At 37.3% G+C, this 16542-nt stretch overlaps 1 protein-coding gene across 1 annotated transcript in view; it reads right to left on the reverse strand.

Moving 5' to 3' along the window:
* Positions 1–16542, reverse strand: part of IDO2 (indoleamine 2,3-dioxygenase 2) — a 148121-nt gene that overhangs the window by 52332 nt on the left and 79247 nt on the right. The window contains exons 3-6 of the mRNA XM_053718129.1: positions 14573–14692; positions 12458–12576; positions 11218–11232; positions 9261–9360 (exon numbers count right to left, since the gene is read on the reverse strand). Coding sequence (XP_053574104.1) covers positions 9261–9360; positions 11218–11232; positions 12458–12576; positions 14573–14692 — 354 coding nt within the window. The remainder of the gene's footprint in view (positions 1–9260; positions 9361–11217; positions 11233–12457; positions 12577–14572; positions 14693–16542) is intronic.

Raw genomic sequence — 16542 nt, forward strand, 5'->3', positions numbered from 1 at the left:
ATACTGTTCCTATTAAGATGTGCAACAAAGTCAAGAGCCTCAGGTACTGAACCATCAAAAATAAATATTAAATCATCTATGTAACGGCCATAGAACACCAGATTGCCCCTCCATCGCGAGTTGTAGATATATAGATCCTCAAATTGACCCATAAAAAGGTTTGCGAAACTGGGGGCAAATCTGGTGCCCATGGCCGTTCCTTTGATCTGTAAATAAAAAGTGTCCAAAAACTGAAAATAATTGTGTTTCAGAATAAAATTAATAAGTGATAGCAAATAATCCTGTTGTTGTTCAGGCATGAAGAAGTCTCTATTCAAATACATCTGTGTGGAGGATATCCCTAGATTATGAGATATATTAGAATAAAGGGACCCCACATCACATGATAGCCACAGATAGTTCCCCTTGTTTTTAATGTCGGATATTTTGTTCAGGAGGTCTCTTGTATCTTTGATGTAAGAAGGGAGATTTATGACATATCTCTGGAGATAGATATCTATGTACTCCGATAGTTTATCAGTTATGCTATTCATGCCCGCTATGATGGGTCTACCTGGCGGGATTCTTTCGTTTTTGTGGAGTTTAGGCAGATGGTAATAATACGGTGTGCTGGGGTGGTCAGGTGTGAGATATCTTTTCTATTTTTTTGTCAGGATATTCTCCAAAAGACCTTGTTCTAATAAAAGATTTAGTTTCTTTGTATAATCTGTAGTGGGATCGAAAGACAATTTAGTGTAGTAATTAGTGTCATCTAGGATCCGTCGGGCCTCTTTAATGTAATCAGAATAGTTCTGTAAAACTATGCCGCCGCCCTTGTCTGCCTGACGGATGACCAGATTTTTGTCATCCGTCAGGCTTCTAAGGGCCCTGGCTTCATTAGGCCATGTACGCTTTTTGCCTATAATTCTATTGGGCATAGACTCAAAGTCTTCTAAGACTAGTTGTTGGTATAGGTCTATATAGGACACTTCCTCTTTAGGCGGGTGGAAAGTTGACAGAGGTGCCAAAGAAGTATGAATTACTCCTTCGAACAGCTCTTCTGTTAATTGGCTAGGCTCATATGTTAATATGGAGGTGGAGTTTCTTGTTTGTTGTGTATCTAATAGTATCGGGGCCCCTTCAATGTTGTGTTTTCTCATAGCTTTGACAGCAAAGTACCTTTGTAACGCTAGTTTGCGAGTATATTTGTTGAGGTCAACAAATAATTCAAATATATTGTGAGAATTCGGAGGGCAGTAAGACAATCCCCTTCCCAACACCCTGATTTCATCGTCAGTGAGGGAATGTGAGGAGAGGTTAAAAATCCCTTTCTTTAATTTCTGAAGTCTTTCTTTTTGGTAGGTTTTCCCTCTCCCTCTCCTTCCCCGTTTGGGTAAGGTCTTTTCTTTTGATTGGTTGAGGGATTGGGTTTCCTCCATAGGGGTGCCAGATTGGGGGTCCCTAAAAAAACCTCAGATGAAGTTGATGGAATATTATCCATTCTATGTGTAGTAGACCTATCTACCCTAGGGTGGTCAAAGGTATTGTCTTGTACTGAATTCAGAGCTTGAAACCTATTTGAGACTGGAATATGGTTAGGGTTGTTATATTCATGGTGTTCTACCATTCCTCTGTAGTCTCTGTCTGAATATGTAAATCTGTGGGAATTATCCCCATTGGCTTGATGTTGGTTCTCACGCGGAAAAAATGTGTTATTATGTGGATAGTTGTTATTGTGATTGATATGTTGAATTGTATTCCTTCCTGAAGTATAATTATTATGGTAGTTATGTTTATTTTTATTTCTGTTCCTATTTTGTCGTTTGTGATTCTGTACTACAGTCCAATCACTATTTGTATTGGTTTTAGTTCTATTATAAGTGTATACTTCACCTTTATTATAATCATCCTCATCTCTCTTTAGTTTTGAATTTTTGTTAGTAATAATCTCTGTCTGAAAATCATCAACTGATTTGATGGTCTGATTATTAAGTTTAAGGTATTCTGGATGTTCTTTGAACTTTTCTAATTCCTTTTGTGTAGAATCTATCTCTATCCCAATCTCATCTACCAAATGTTGTCTGTGAGAGATGAGCAAGTCAATAAGATTAAATGAACATTCATCTAAAATATTATACCATTTTGTCAGTAGTTCTGGGTTATTCTTAAAAGAACAATTCTTAAAAACACGTAAACCTCTAGGGATCTGTTTCTTTTCTTTGTATTTTTTCAAACAATCTAGATCCCACCAATGCCTATTCTCATTTTTCAGTAAATCTTCCAATTTAGAGAAAAGGCTTTCTATACTAGCATTGATGGCAGGATCTATGATGGTTTGTATACATCCCTCATTATTAGTGGAATTTTGTCTCCTTAGTGCTCTTTCAGAGGAGGATAACATAGTAAAAAAGCAGCTCTCCTATCAAACCAAACCGGTACTTGACTGCAAAAAGTATTAAGAGGGATATTGTGATATTAGAGTAATACCACAAATCCCCTATAGGAGGCGCTAATGACTCAGGGCAGAAAATAGTACTGAAATACAATCAAAAAACCCCTTTGGTGATACCAAAAATGTAAAAAAAAAAAAAAAAAAAACCTATAAAACAATATATAGAAAATAAATGGTAAAATCTGTAAAATGTAAAATATAAAACATAAAATATAATGATAGAATAAAAAATATATATATGAGAATACAGACGTATCAATAGGTGAAATGGGAAAGATCCCAACTGAAGTCCAAATAAGTCCAAATAAATGGAAGTAGAAATAGAAGGCAGCTCTCGGTCTTCACCCAAACGATGGTGTATCTTCAAAAAGAGGTTTCACTGCAAGGAAAACAGAAACAGAGGCGCCACATGTGTAGATCAATCAAAACAGACAATATCCAAGTTAGATGAGATACAGGATACTCACAAACGTGAAGGCACTCTCTTGTGCCTGTAGGAGCGGGCTGGTATTTAAACAGCAAACCAGCTAGCTGTACCAAGGGATCCCCGTCAGGATATCCTCGCAACAGTAATCCTTCACTAGATTGATTCCAGCAAAAAGGAAAAAATGTTCAGAGGGGAGGAAGGCTAAACAGCCTTATGGTTACTGGCAAGGGAAATGCCACACGAACACCAGATTTGTTTAAAAAGTATCAAGTATTTTATTTTACAAAAGATAAAAAATACCATCAATAACAAATTACAGCTTGGTGTATTTAATGGCAAATCTCCTTGTATATAGAGATAGTAGCGACGCGTTTCTCAGGGAAGACCCTGTTTCATCAGGCTTGTATACTCTAGAACCATTTAAAACCCCTTTATATAGGGATCAGTAACCATATGTTTGCAATAAACCCTCCCCTTCCTTGACATAAACCAATGAAACCTTTTCTTTCCGAAAACTCCCACTTGTTGCCTTAATTAGAAGTTTATAATAGTTTTTCCTTTAGTATTATGTCCACTTGATCAATAATCTGTGAGCCCATATCCTAATGTGGTTATGTGTGATGTTAGATCTAGATCGTAATGTGTCGATTGTGAGATAATTAAAAGTGTATGAATGTAAACATACTTAATCGGTGATCGTTTTTTGACCAATTAAAAGCCTGCTTTAGGAGGCTTGTACAATTTGAAACACCCAATTGGTTCATGTGCTCTTAGTTTGATGACTACAATTACCATCATACCTCTCTACCGGAACTATAAGGAAATAGAATTTGCCTAATTGTGAATTGTTCTCTGACCGTCTAATTTCAGTGACTACAAGTACCATAATGCTTCTCTAGTCTCTACCGGAAGTGCCCGGATAGTGTGTCTGCGTAACTGTTATTTTGTAGTCTTTTTCGTCTAAGTGGGGGCTTGTACTTAATAATCCATTCGATTGGTTGGTGTCACATTCCCACTTTAACTGCAGTTTGACTCTGATGGACTACAACTCCCATCATGCTTCTCTGTGTCCAATAGAAACCGCTATCTGGTGTCTAATGGGCATCCACTTGGAGTCTCCCTATACAGGCGCATTTGGTTCACTCGCAATGGTTTTGCAGATAGGGAGAGGGAGAGGGAAAACCTACCAAAAAGAAAGACTTCAGAAATTAAAGAAAGGGATTTTTAACCTCTCCTCACATTCCCTCACTGACGATGAAATCAGGGTGTTGGGAAGGGGATTGTCTTACTGCCCTCCGAATTCTCACAATATATTTGAATTATTTGTTGACCTCAACAAATATACTCGCAAACTAGCGTTACAAAGGTACTTTGCTGTCAAAGCTATGAGAAAACACAACATTGAAGGGGCCCCGATACTATTAGATACACAACAAACAAGAAACTCCACCTCCATATTAACATATGAGCCTAGCCAATTAACAGAAGAGCTGTTCGAAGGAGTAATTCATACTTCTTTGGCACCTCTGTCAACTTTCCACCCGCCTAAAGAGGAAGTGTCCTATATAGACCTATACCAACAACTAGTCTTAGAAGACTTTGAGTCTATGCCCAATAGAATTATAGGCAAAAAGCGTACATGGCCTAATGAAGCCAGGGCCCTTAGAAGCCTGACGGATGACAAAAATCTGGTCATCCGTCAGGCAGACAAGGGCGGCGGCATAGTTTTACAGAACTATTCTGATTACATTAAAGAGGCCCGACGGATCCTAGATGACACTAATTACTACACTAAATTGTCTTTCGATCCCACTACAGATTATACAAAGAAACTAAATCTTTTATTAGAACAAGGTCTTTTGGAGAATATCCTGACAAAAAAAGAGAAAAGATATCTCACACCTGACCACCCCAGCACACCGTATTATTACCATCTGCCTAAACTCCACAAAAACGAAAGAATCCCGCCAGGTAGACCCATCATAGCGGGCATGAATAGCATAACTGATAAACTATCGGAGTACATAGATATCTATCTCCAGAGATATGTCATAAATCTCCCTTCTTACATCAAAGATACAAGAGACCTCCTGAACAAAATATCCGACATTAAAAACAAGGGGAACTATCTGTGGCTATCATGTGATGTGGGGTCCCTTTATTCTAATATATCTCATAATCTAGGGATATCCTCCACACAGATGTATTTGAATAGAGACTTCTTCATGCCTGAACAACAACAGGATTATTTGCTATCACTTATTAATTTTATTCTGAAACACAATTATTTTCAGTTTTTGGACACTTTTTATTTACAGATCAAAGGAACGGCCATGGGCACCAGATTTGCCCCCAGTTTCGCAAACCTTTTTATGGGTCAATTTGAGGATCTATATATCTACAACTCGCGATGGAGGGGCAATCTGGTGTTCTATGGCCGTTACATAGATGATTTAATATTTATTTTTGATGGTTCAGTACCTGAGGCTCTTGACTTTGTTGCACATCTTAATAGGAACAGTATGGGTATCAGTTTTACACATAATATACAAAAAAACAATATTGAATTTTTAGATGTGACACTATCATGGGATGCAATAGGTAATTTATCAACATCCACTTTTTTTAAAAAAGTGGACTGTAATAATTTTTTACATTTCCAAAGCAACCATCTAACAAGATGGAAAACAAATATTCCGTACAGTCAGTTCTGTCGTCTACGCAGGAACTGCAGCACAGTAGAACAATATAATAAACAAGCAAGCATACTCACATCCAGATTCCTAGAAAAAGGGTATCCCTCTGAATTAATTAACTCGGGCCAACAGAGAGCCAGGGACCTTGATAGGGAACTTTTGCTATCAACAGTCACTACCTCAGATCAACATAATAGCCAGAAAGAAACTACATTTAACAAACAACCACTATTTGTCACACAGTATAATTCTAACCACAGAATCATTAACAAAGTTCTAAAAAAACATTGGCCTATCCTCCTTAAAGATCCGATTTTAAATAAAACTTTACCACTACAACCAAAATTAGTTTTTAAAAGAGCACCTACATATAAACAGAAACTAGCTCCTAGTAAGGTTGTTATGTCAAAAAGGAATATGGTGAATAAGTCTAGAGGAACAAGAAAGAAAGGTAATGACATCTTTAATAGGATAGGAGCTTTTAGATGTGGAAAGAAACTTTGTTTTATGTGTGACCACATCACGCAAGGTTCCACTGAGATTGTTTCACATAACACCGGGGAGACTTTTTCCATCAAAAACAAAATGACTTGTGACTCTAATTTTGTTATCTATGTACTCACATGCGAATGTGGGATACAATATATAGGCAGGACCTGTAGGAAGGTCAGAACTCGGTGGAGTGAACACTTAAGAAACATTAAGGTAAAATCATCTAAACATAGCGTATCCCGTCACACCTGTCAAAAATCTATATCTGGTAAATGTCCATTTAAAATCACCCCAATAGAATGCATTCCTAAAAGTAATCTGTACAATAGGTTCAGTAAGTTGAGACAAAGAGAAACATATTGGATCTTTAAATTCAATAGTTTATTTCCAACTGGCCTCAATGAAGTCATAGACTCTGCTGCGTTTTCTTAAGCTATTTCATAATATGTCAATTTCTGAAGTTATTAGTACACTATGGTTATAATTATTATGGGCTCTGTTAAGATTTGTATGTTTAACACGGTATCATTCACTGATTTGGTGATGTTTTTTATATTTCCTTTTTTCACTGTGTTAAACAGTGGGAATTCTTGGTATACTTTACTTTCCGAGCTCACTTGCTGCCTAGTTACATCCAATTGGGATAATAATTTATCACACCATCATACACATGATAAATAATCATAGACACAGCAGTATAGGTGACATCACAACTTCATCGTCATTATAAGTGGTATTAAGTGGTAGCTTTAAACACTATTAGGAATTCACTATCACAATCATTTTCACTATGTTTGAAAATTACACATATATACACGCACTTAGGTTTTGTCAGCCACCAGTGGTAATAATAGGACCACTCATATTCTTTTTCTTCATAACACATTCAGCATAATATTGAACACCACACTTAGCATAATCTTTATCTTCATTAATATTACCATTGTCATAAGGCTGATGACTAATATATGGTATAAAATAATACATATAATTTAGATTAAGGTGCACCAACATTTTTTATTAGTTAGAAAAATATATACATTAGGTGTAAAAGGTTGAGTCACTTTAACTATAAATTTATATGCACTGACATTATATTATTATGTTTAAATCGGTACACGTTTTTAATTTCATAGTTAAAGTATATAGAGTGTAATTAGCAAAGTTTATTTACAGCACTTTACATTTGTTATTGTGCTATCACATTGACCTAATTAAAGATCGAGTATTATAAGCAATGGAGCAAATTGTTTTAGAGCAATCATATTATTCATTAACATGTTATTCATAATTTAGAGTATGTAATTCTGCCCCCACCATTACACTTAGGAGCGCAATGGGTACATCTGCAAAACCATTGCGAGTGAACCAAATGCGCCTGTATAGGGAGACTCCAAGTGGATGCCCATTAGACACCAGATAGCGGTTTCTATTGGACACAGAGAAGCATGATGGGAGTTGTAGTCCATCAGAGTCAAACTGCAGTTAAAGTGGGAATGTGACACCAACCAATCGAATGGATTATTAAGTACAAGCCCCCACTTAGACGAAAAAGACTACAAAATAACAGTTACGCAGACACACTATCCGGGCACTTCCGGTAGAGACTAGAGAAGCATTATGGTACTTGTAGTCACTGAAATTAGACGGTCAGAGAACAATTCACAATTAGGCAAATTCTATTTCCTTATAGTTCCGGTAGAGAGGTATGATGGTAATTGTAGTCATCAAACTAAGAGCACATGAACCAATTGGGTGTTTCAAATTGTACAAGCCTCCTAAAGCAGGCTTTTAATTGGTCAAAAAACGATCACCGATTAAGTATGTTTACATTCATACACTTTTAATTATCTCACAATCGACACATTACGATCTAGATCTAACATCACACATAACCACATTAGGATATGGGCTCACAGATTATTGATCAAGTGGACATAATACTAAAGGAAAAACTATTATAAACTTCTAATTAAGGCAACAAGTGGGAGTTTTCGGAAAGAAAAGGTTTCATTGGTTTATGTCAAGGAAGGGGAGGGTTTATTGCAAACATATGGTTACTGATCCCTATATAAAGGGGTTTTAAATGGTTCTAGAGTATACAAGCCTGATGAAACAGGGTCTTCCCTGAGAAACGCGTCGCTACTATCTCTATATACAAGGAGATTTGCCATTAAATACACCAAGCTGTAATTTGTTATTGATGGTATTTTTTATCTTTTGTAAAATAAAATACTTGATACTTTTTAAACAAATCTGGTGTTCGTGTGGCATTTCCCTTGCCAGTAACCATAAGGCTGTTTAGCCTTCCTCCCCTCTGAACATTTTTTCCTTTTTGCTGGAATCAATCTAGTGAAGGATTACTGTTGCGAGGATATCCTGACGGGGATCCCTTGGTACAGCTAGCTGGTTTGCTGTTTAAATACCAGCCCGCTCCTACAGGCACAAGAGAGTGCCTTCACGTTTGTGAGTATCCTGTATCTCATCTAACTTGGATATTGTCTGTTTTGATTGATCTACACATGTGGCGCCTCTGTTTCTGTTTTCCTTGCAGTGAAACCTCTTTTTCATTACTCTGTACTATGACTTCTGTAACCGCACCCACAATTGTTACCTTTGTAATTTCTCATTATGTACAGCGATTCTGTTTATTTTTTACTTCAATGACTAATAAAGCTTGTTTAAAAAAAAAATATATATATTTCTTGCAAATGTATTTTTTCTCCCTTTTTCTGGCCCCCTGTATCATGTGACAGGCGCCAATCACAGACTAGTTTACGTATACCTTGTGAGCTTGTGCACATGCACAGTAGGACTTGTTCCTCGGAAATTGTGAATATAAAAAGACTGTGCAAAATTGGATAATGGAAGTAAATTGGAAAATGTCTTTAAACCACATGATCTATCTGAATTATAAAAGTTTATTTTGACTTGAGTGTCCCTTTAAGCACCTCTTCTCTTAAACAAACTCTGTTTTTAAAGGCAATGGCAAAAAAGAAAAAAGCAGAAAAATACAAAAAAAATACATCTCCATATCCACTGTGTTATTTTGACCTATAAGTATCCCTTCACTAATAAATCATTGCCTTTGCCTCTTACTGTTATGGAGTTTATAGAAAACTATTTTCTGTGACATCACTTTATTATTGTTTAAAACATTTTTGCCGTTTGCAGCCTGCAAGAGGGACCCATCTATGGTCAGCTCCTTACTTACCCTCAAGCCAGGGATCGCAGCTACTTCTACAAGCAGAGTGACAATGACAAAACCTCGAAAACTTTCTCCTCCTGGGAAGTATATGATTGGGGACAGATTCCTATAAGATAAAATGCAGATTCAGGAGAAGGATTGCAGCATTATACATTAAACACTTCCTTGCCAATAACTTCACTGTGAAAGATTAGACTATTCCTCTTTAAAGGGACAGTAAAGTTAAAATTAAACTTTTGAAAATAAGCAACTTTCCTATTTTTTTTCTATGATCAAATTGTCATTGTTCTCTTGGTATCCTTTGTTGAAAAGCATACCTAGATATGCTCAGTAGCAGCAATGCGCCTCCGGGAGCTAACTGCTGATTGGTGGCCACCCACATATACGTTTTGTTAATGGCTCACCAATTGTTTTCAGCTAGTTCCCAGTAGTGTATTGCTGTTTCTGAGCCTTCCTAGGTTTACTCTTCAACAAAGGATACCAAAAGAATAAAGCAAATTTGATAACAGAAGTAGAATGGAAAGTTTTTTTGAAATTGCATGTTGTATCTAAATCATGAAAGTTTAATTTTGAGTTTCTAGTCCCTTTAAAGAGATATTAGTTAGACAGAGAGGGAAAAAGTGCTAGAATAAGGAATGAAACATTCATTTATATGAGGTTAAGAATATAATTTTATCGTGTGTAGCTATAATTGCTATACTTCTGAGGGAGCATAGTACAAAGTAATACCCCATTCAAATATTTGTTTACCTATAATCTTCTGTAAAGCATTAGTCTAACAAATGTTCGTTATGGAGCATTGTTCTAGAATGGTGAACATTGACACTCCTTCCAGAACTACATTTCCCATGATGCTTAGGCACTCTGAAGTCTAGTCGAGCATCATGGGAAATGTAGTTCTGAACCATTTGGAGTGTTAAGGTTCGTCATCAAGTAATGCGGAGTAGCATTTCATGTTATACCCATTGCAGAGCTTTGCACCAAGTACTACCTCATTATAAGTATGTATATCTATCATCCCTGCAGAGCATTATTCAAAGTACTACTCTCTCTGCAAAGCAGCATTCTAAGTACAAGCCCTTGTAGACATGGGCATCTGAAGGGAGGGGGAAAAGGGGGCACTTGCCCCCCCACTGGAATTTTTGCTCCCTGTAAAAAGTCAGGTATAATTTTATAAGCACACAAACTAATTCTTCTATTTTTGCTTTTAATCCAACTGTCTGCTTTTAAGAGAGTGCCAGACTTTCTATTTGTTGTGTTAATATTTTTATTTTGTCATTTTCGCTATGGGCTTTTAAACCAGGCTTGCCTGGGGTCAACTGCCTCAATCACTGAGAGTTGTGCAGCTGTCTGTGAGTGCTGGTGAGTACCCAGGGCTGTGAGTTTTGCAGTGCTATGGGATGTTTACCCAGTACGGTTTGATAATGCAGTCCATTTCTGTGTTTTGTATGCATATTGAGAAATTACAAAATGCCTGTGTCACCCTTGATTGTATCTCAGTTTGTTTGGTTACTGTTTTGATTGGTTACTAGATTTTCAAACCATATTTGTCAAGCCCTGCCTTATAGCTAAGCATAAACACTCACCTGAGTCACTCTTTTCACACCAGTGAGCCACTATGTTTAAAATTATGTGTAGCTCATGCATAAGAAGAGCAACTTGATCTGCTTCTAATGCTGCCACTGATATTTGTATGCTTAGGGTATTTTATATTTTTGCCCCCCCCCCCCCCCACCGGGAATAATTTCTGCAGACTCCAATGCCTGTAGAGCCATACCACCCCTATGCAGCGTACTGATCAATATAAAACCCATGCAGACCTTTGTTCTTGTGAAGACCTTCCCCAAATACTGTACCATTCAGTGCAGTTTCCTGGCACAATATTGCTTAATGTGCATAGCTTTATCCCATTAACCTACTTTCCTTCATGAAAATGATTAAGATGAAAAGATGTTTTACTTACTCATAAGTCATCGGTCTGTGCAGGATCCCCATGTTCCAGGAAAAATAAAATAAAACAGGTAAATAGAAATAGAGAATGGTTTATTTAGGATAAATGCAATAACTGTGTATAAGCAATTGAAGGGGCTATATAGGTGCGATTGTGTGTAAAAGCATTTAAAACTTGTGTTTTAAGCAAAATGTGCCTTGTTTAACAGTCCAGTTAATTCCTTTATTGTGAGTCAGTTAGAGAACGATGTCAATTAACTCCTGAACTGATCAAGGAATCACTGTGCAGAATGTTCCATGGTTAGAGTTTTGGACTCTGCAGAATGTACTATAAAGTTTTCTTTCCTTCAAATAATTAAACAATGTATTTAAATGACATGAGATTAGTGTCTTCTGAAGAGATAGGTTATGGAGAAAAACAAAACACAGAATAAGGAAAAAAAAATAAGGAAGGCTAGGAGCACTAATAGTGCCCAATGATAATTTTGCTTCACCCTCAAAGTATTAATTATTTGGGAGAAATAAAATAAGTGTTTTTTTAATATACTTAAAGGGACATGATACCCAAATGTTGAAGCACTTGAAAGGATGTAGTATAGCTGTAAAACGCAGACTAGAAAATATCATCTGAACATCTCTATTTAAAAAAATAAGATATTTACCTCAAAATTTCACACCTCATTGTAAAGGGACTAGCCCCAGGACTTGCAAAGGAGCATGCATCTGGCATGTGCAGGCTCAGTTATGTTATTTCTGTATTCAGCTTAAGGGAGTTTACTATGAAATCTCACAAGATTTCAGTGAAATCTCATGAGATCAAAGCATAGCATGACCTCAGCACTGCTGATGCTGATTGGCTATTGTTTTACTAGCTGAAGTATAACTGTTACTAGAGCACTTTCTCTTTTAAGCTGAAGAAATTTTGAGGTAAAAGATCTTCCTTTTTTACATAGAGATGTTCAGATGATATTTTCTTATCAGTTTTTTACAGTTATGCTGCATCACTTTCAAGTGATTTAGCATATAAGTATTTTGTCCCTTTAAAGGGACAGTAAATACTTTGCAATTACAAGACACTTCTGTTGTATTTCTATAGAACATATCAGCCAAGTGTAAACATCTTGTTTACTGCAATTTTCCAAAAGCCAAACTCCACTCACTACTAAACATACCTCATCCTTTTATATTAAAATCCAAAGGTCTTTACTGTTCCTTTACTTCATTCTGGCAACTAACTATAAATGGTTATTTACCCCAGTGGCTCTTTCCTCTTCCAGTTGGCCAATACAAGGTCAGCGTGCACTATAATCATTGGCAACCCAAGGACTTGAGACAGTTGGTGATAAGGGACAGCTAGAGATCGAGGAAGAATCTTAAAGAAAGGAGAAAATTAACAGGTCAGAGTGGTTGTAGTTTGTGGTGCCATTGTGTGCAGTAGCTAAAGAACAGGAATTGTGTTAGACAGAGAGTAAGGGGCAAAACAGACTGACAGAGGGCAAAAGAGAAAGGGAAGAGAAAAAGACAGAACAAGGTAGTGATAGGTGAAGAAAGAGAAGCTGGTTTGCTCCACAGAGAGGTTGAGAAAGACACTGAGAGTAAAGAGAGGTATCGACTACATTCCCAATGAGTACATCATTCCAGTTAGGGATATAATCGTCTGGGGTTATTGTTTCTCTTGTTCTGAGAGGAATTGCCTGGTATTTCGGTGTTGGACTGTCATTGGACAGGGTCAGACTGATATGCTACAGGATATTTTTTCTCTGTGAAGGGGCATAGTGTGCTAAAAGAGTAGGCACCCTGAGTGGCACTGAAAATGAACAGGCACGGAAGTTTTTCCAGCTTTTGTTCTGTCTCAGCTGAGTGCATCTCTCCCTCTTTTTATATGTATGCAAATTGCTCTTGGGTCTCCCTAAGAGTAAAAGGGGAAACCAGACGTGGACTCCTTGCACACATGCCCTTAAAGCAGAGCTTTCCAAACTTTTCATGTTGGTGACACACTTTTTAGACCTACATAATTTTGCGACACAGTAATTCAGTTGTACAAGCAAGTTTAGTTAATTTAATTGTATTTTTAGATAGATGTTTGTAGTTTATTAAATTTATTGATAGTGTAGGTGTATTTGTAACTTAGGTTAGGATTTATTTTACAGGTAATTGGGTAATTATTTTAACTAGGTAGATATTAAATAGTTAATAACTATTTAATATCTATTATACCTAGTTAAAATAATTAACAATTTACCTGTAAAATAAATATTAACCCTAACATAGCTACAATGTAATTATTAATTATATTGTAGCTATCTTAGGGTTTATTTTATAGGTAAGTATTTAGATTTAAATAGGAATATTTTAGTTTATAAATGAATTAGATTAATTTAATATAAATTTAGTTAGGGTTAGATAGAGTTAATATAGTTAATATAAATACTATAGTAACTATATTAACCCTAATATAATTAGGGTTAATATAGTTAATATATATAATGTAATACCTATATTAACTATAATATACTTAGGGTTAATATAGATAATATAGCTGGCGGCGGGGTAGGTAGATTAAATTAGGGGTTAATCATTTTAATAGAGATGGCGGCGGTGTAAGGGGCTTACATTAGGGGTTAATAATATTAATATAGCTGGCGGCGGTATAGGGGGATTAGATTAGGGGTTAATAATTTTTATATAGGTGGCGGCGGTGTAAGGGGTCAGATTAGGGGATAGATAAGGTAGATGGCGGCGGTTTTAGAGGCTCACAGTAGGGGGTTAGTTTATGTAGATGGCGGCGGGGTCCGGGAGCGGCGGTTTAGGGGGTAATAACTTTATTAGGGATTTCGGGGGGGGGGGGGGGGGATCGCGGTTGACAGGTAGATAGACATTGCGCATGCGTTAGGTGTTAGGTTTATTTTAGAAGATCGCGGTTGACAGGGAGATAGACATTGCGCATTTTAGCAGCCAGTTTAGGAAGTTACGGGGCTCCAATAGTCAGCGTAAGGCTTCTTACGGCTGCTTTTTGTGGCGAGGTGAAAATGGAGTAAGTTTTCTCCATTTTCGCCACGTAAGTCCTTACGCTGCATATTGGATACCAAACTGCGCGGGTTTGGTATACCTGCCTATGGCCCAAAAAACTACGGGCGACGGCAGAAATATACGGGCGTAACTTCTAGGTTACGCCGTATATGTGATACCAAACCCGCGCAAATATTGGCGTCGCCGGCTTTTGCGGGCGATGATTTATATCGGATCGACCCCCAGATCGTGATATAACACTCCCAGAATGAGACCGCACTCTCAAAGTCATTGTACATTTGCATGGTGGGAAATTGTCTCAACAATTTCTACCACTGCTTTGGGGCTAACATTCTCACCTTTGCTGCTTCTTGCTCTCCATCTTGCCACACGTATCCCATGACTATGTGACTGAGTATCAAGCGGGCGAAGCGAAGCTCCCTGTATCCTGATAGGTGCTTTATATCCAACTCTGGCACCTGCATCACGTACAAAGGACATTTATAACGCTCAAAATAACTGAATACCAAAATCACAGAAATCTTAAAAAATAATAATATGCTAACTTTGGTTAAAAGGGACATGAAACCCATTTTTATTCCTTTAATTATTTAAAAAGAGCATGCAATTTTAAGCAACTTTCTAATTCTTGATATCCTTTGCTGAAAAGCATATCTAGAGATAGCCTCAGTAGCTGCGGATTGGTGGCTGCACATAGATGACTCGTGTGATTGGCTCGCCCATGTGCATTGCTATTTCTTCAACAAAGGATATCTAAAGAATTAAGCAAATTAGATAATAGAAGTAAATTGGAGTTAAAATTGTTTTCTCTATCTGAATCATGAAAAAAAAATTGGGTTTAATGCCCCTTTAAGATTGAAGCTAATGAAAAACAAACAAGTAAACATTGCACACAAAACAAATAAATAGCATTAAGGGAATGTATATTTTCCATACTACTTTAATAATAATTTTACCTGTTAATTGATATGCTTGATTTTTATCTCCTTCTGTTTATAATTAATACTGCAATGTTCACATTTTATTTCAAAGTTTTTCAGGAAAAAATATTTAAGTCTTAGGGGTATATTTAACATAGTGCAAGCGGACATACGCTGTTGGCATTTATCATTGCACCAGCAGTTCTTGTGAATTGCTGGTGCAATGCCGCCCCCTGCAGATTAGCAGCCAATCGGCCACTAGCAGGGGGTGTCAATCAACCCGATCGTATTCGATCGGGTTGATTTCTGTCCACGGCCTCACAGCAGGCAGACAAGTTATGGAGCAGCGGTCTTTAGACTTCTGTTTCCGGCTTGATAAATCGGCCCCTTGGTCTTTGAAAACAATTATATTTTTTTTAAATATCCCTTAAAGGTACGTAATACTCAAATGCTAAATTACTTGAAATTGATGCAACATAACTGTAAAAAGCTGACAAGAAAATATCACCTGAGCAACTCTATGTAATAAAAGGAAGGGATTTTACATCAAAATGTATTCAGCTCTGACTAGTAAGTGCTGTGTAAAAAATTATACTTCAGATGCTGTCCAGCTTTAAAGGTAAATTAAAATTATAACCCAATTTTTTTTCTTTAATGATTCGGATAGAGCATGCAATTTTAAGCAACTTTGTAATTTACTCCTACGATCAATTTTTCTTCATTCTCCTGCTATCTTTATTTAAAAAGCAGGAATTTAAAGCTGAGGAGCCAGCCCATTTTAGGTTCAGCACCCTGGACAGTGATTGCTTATTGGTGGCTACATTTAGCCAACCAATAAGCAAACATAACCTAGGTTCTCAACCAAAAATGGACCGGCTCTTAAGCTTTACATTCCTGCTCATGAGATTTCATAGAACTTATTTAAACTTAATAGGAAAATAACATGACAATGAGGCCTATTTATCATATGTCTGTCGGACCTGATCCGACAGTGTGGATCAGGTCCGACAGACATCGCTGAATGCAGAGAGCAATACGCTCTCCATATTCAGCATTGCACCTGCAGCTCTTGTGAGCTGCTGGTGCAACACTGCCCCCTGCAGACTCGCGGCCAATCGGCCGCTAGCAGGGGGTGTCAATCAACCCGATCGTATTTGATCTGGTGGAATTCCGGCGATGTCTGTCCGCCTGCTCAGAGCAGGCAGACAGGGTTATGGAGCAGCGGTCTTTAGACCACTGCTTCATAACTGCTGTTTCTGACAAGCCTGCAGGCTCGCCAGAAACACGGGGCGTCAAGCTCCATTCAGAGCTTGATAGATAGGCCCCTATGCCTGTACATGAGATGCTCACTCCCTAGCTTGTCCTGGGACAAGTATCCTAACTGGCTG

The sequence above is a fragment of the Bombina bombina genome, chromosome 6 (genome assembly GCF_027579735.1).
Source record: "Bombina bombina isolate aBomBom1 chromosome 6, aBomBom1.pri, whole genome shotgun sequence".
In the NCBI taxonomy this organism is placed as follows: Eukaryota; Metazoa; Chordata; class Amphibia; order Anura; family Bombinatoridae; genus Bombina; species Bombina bombina.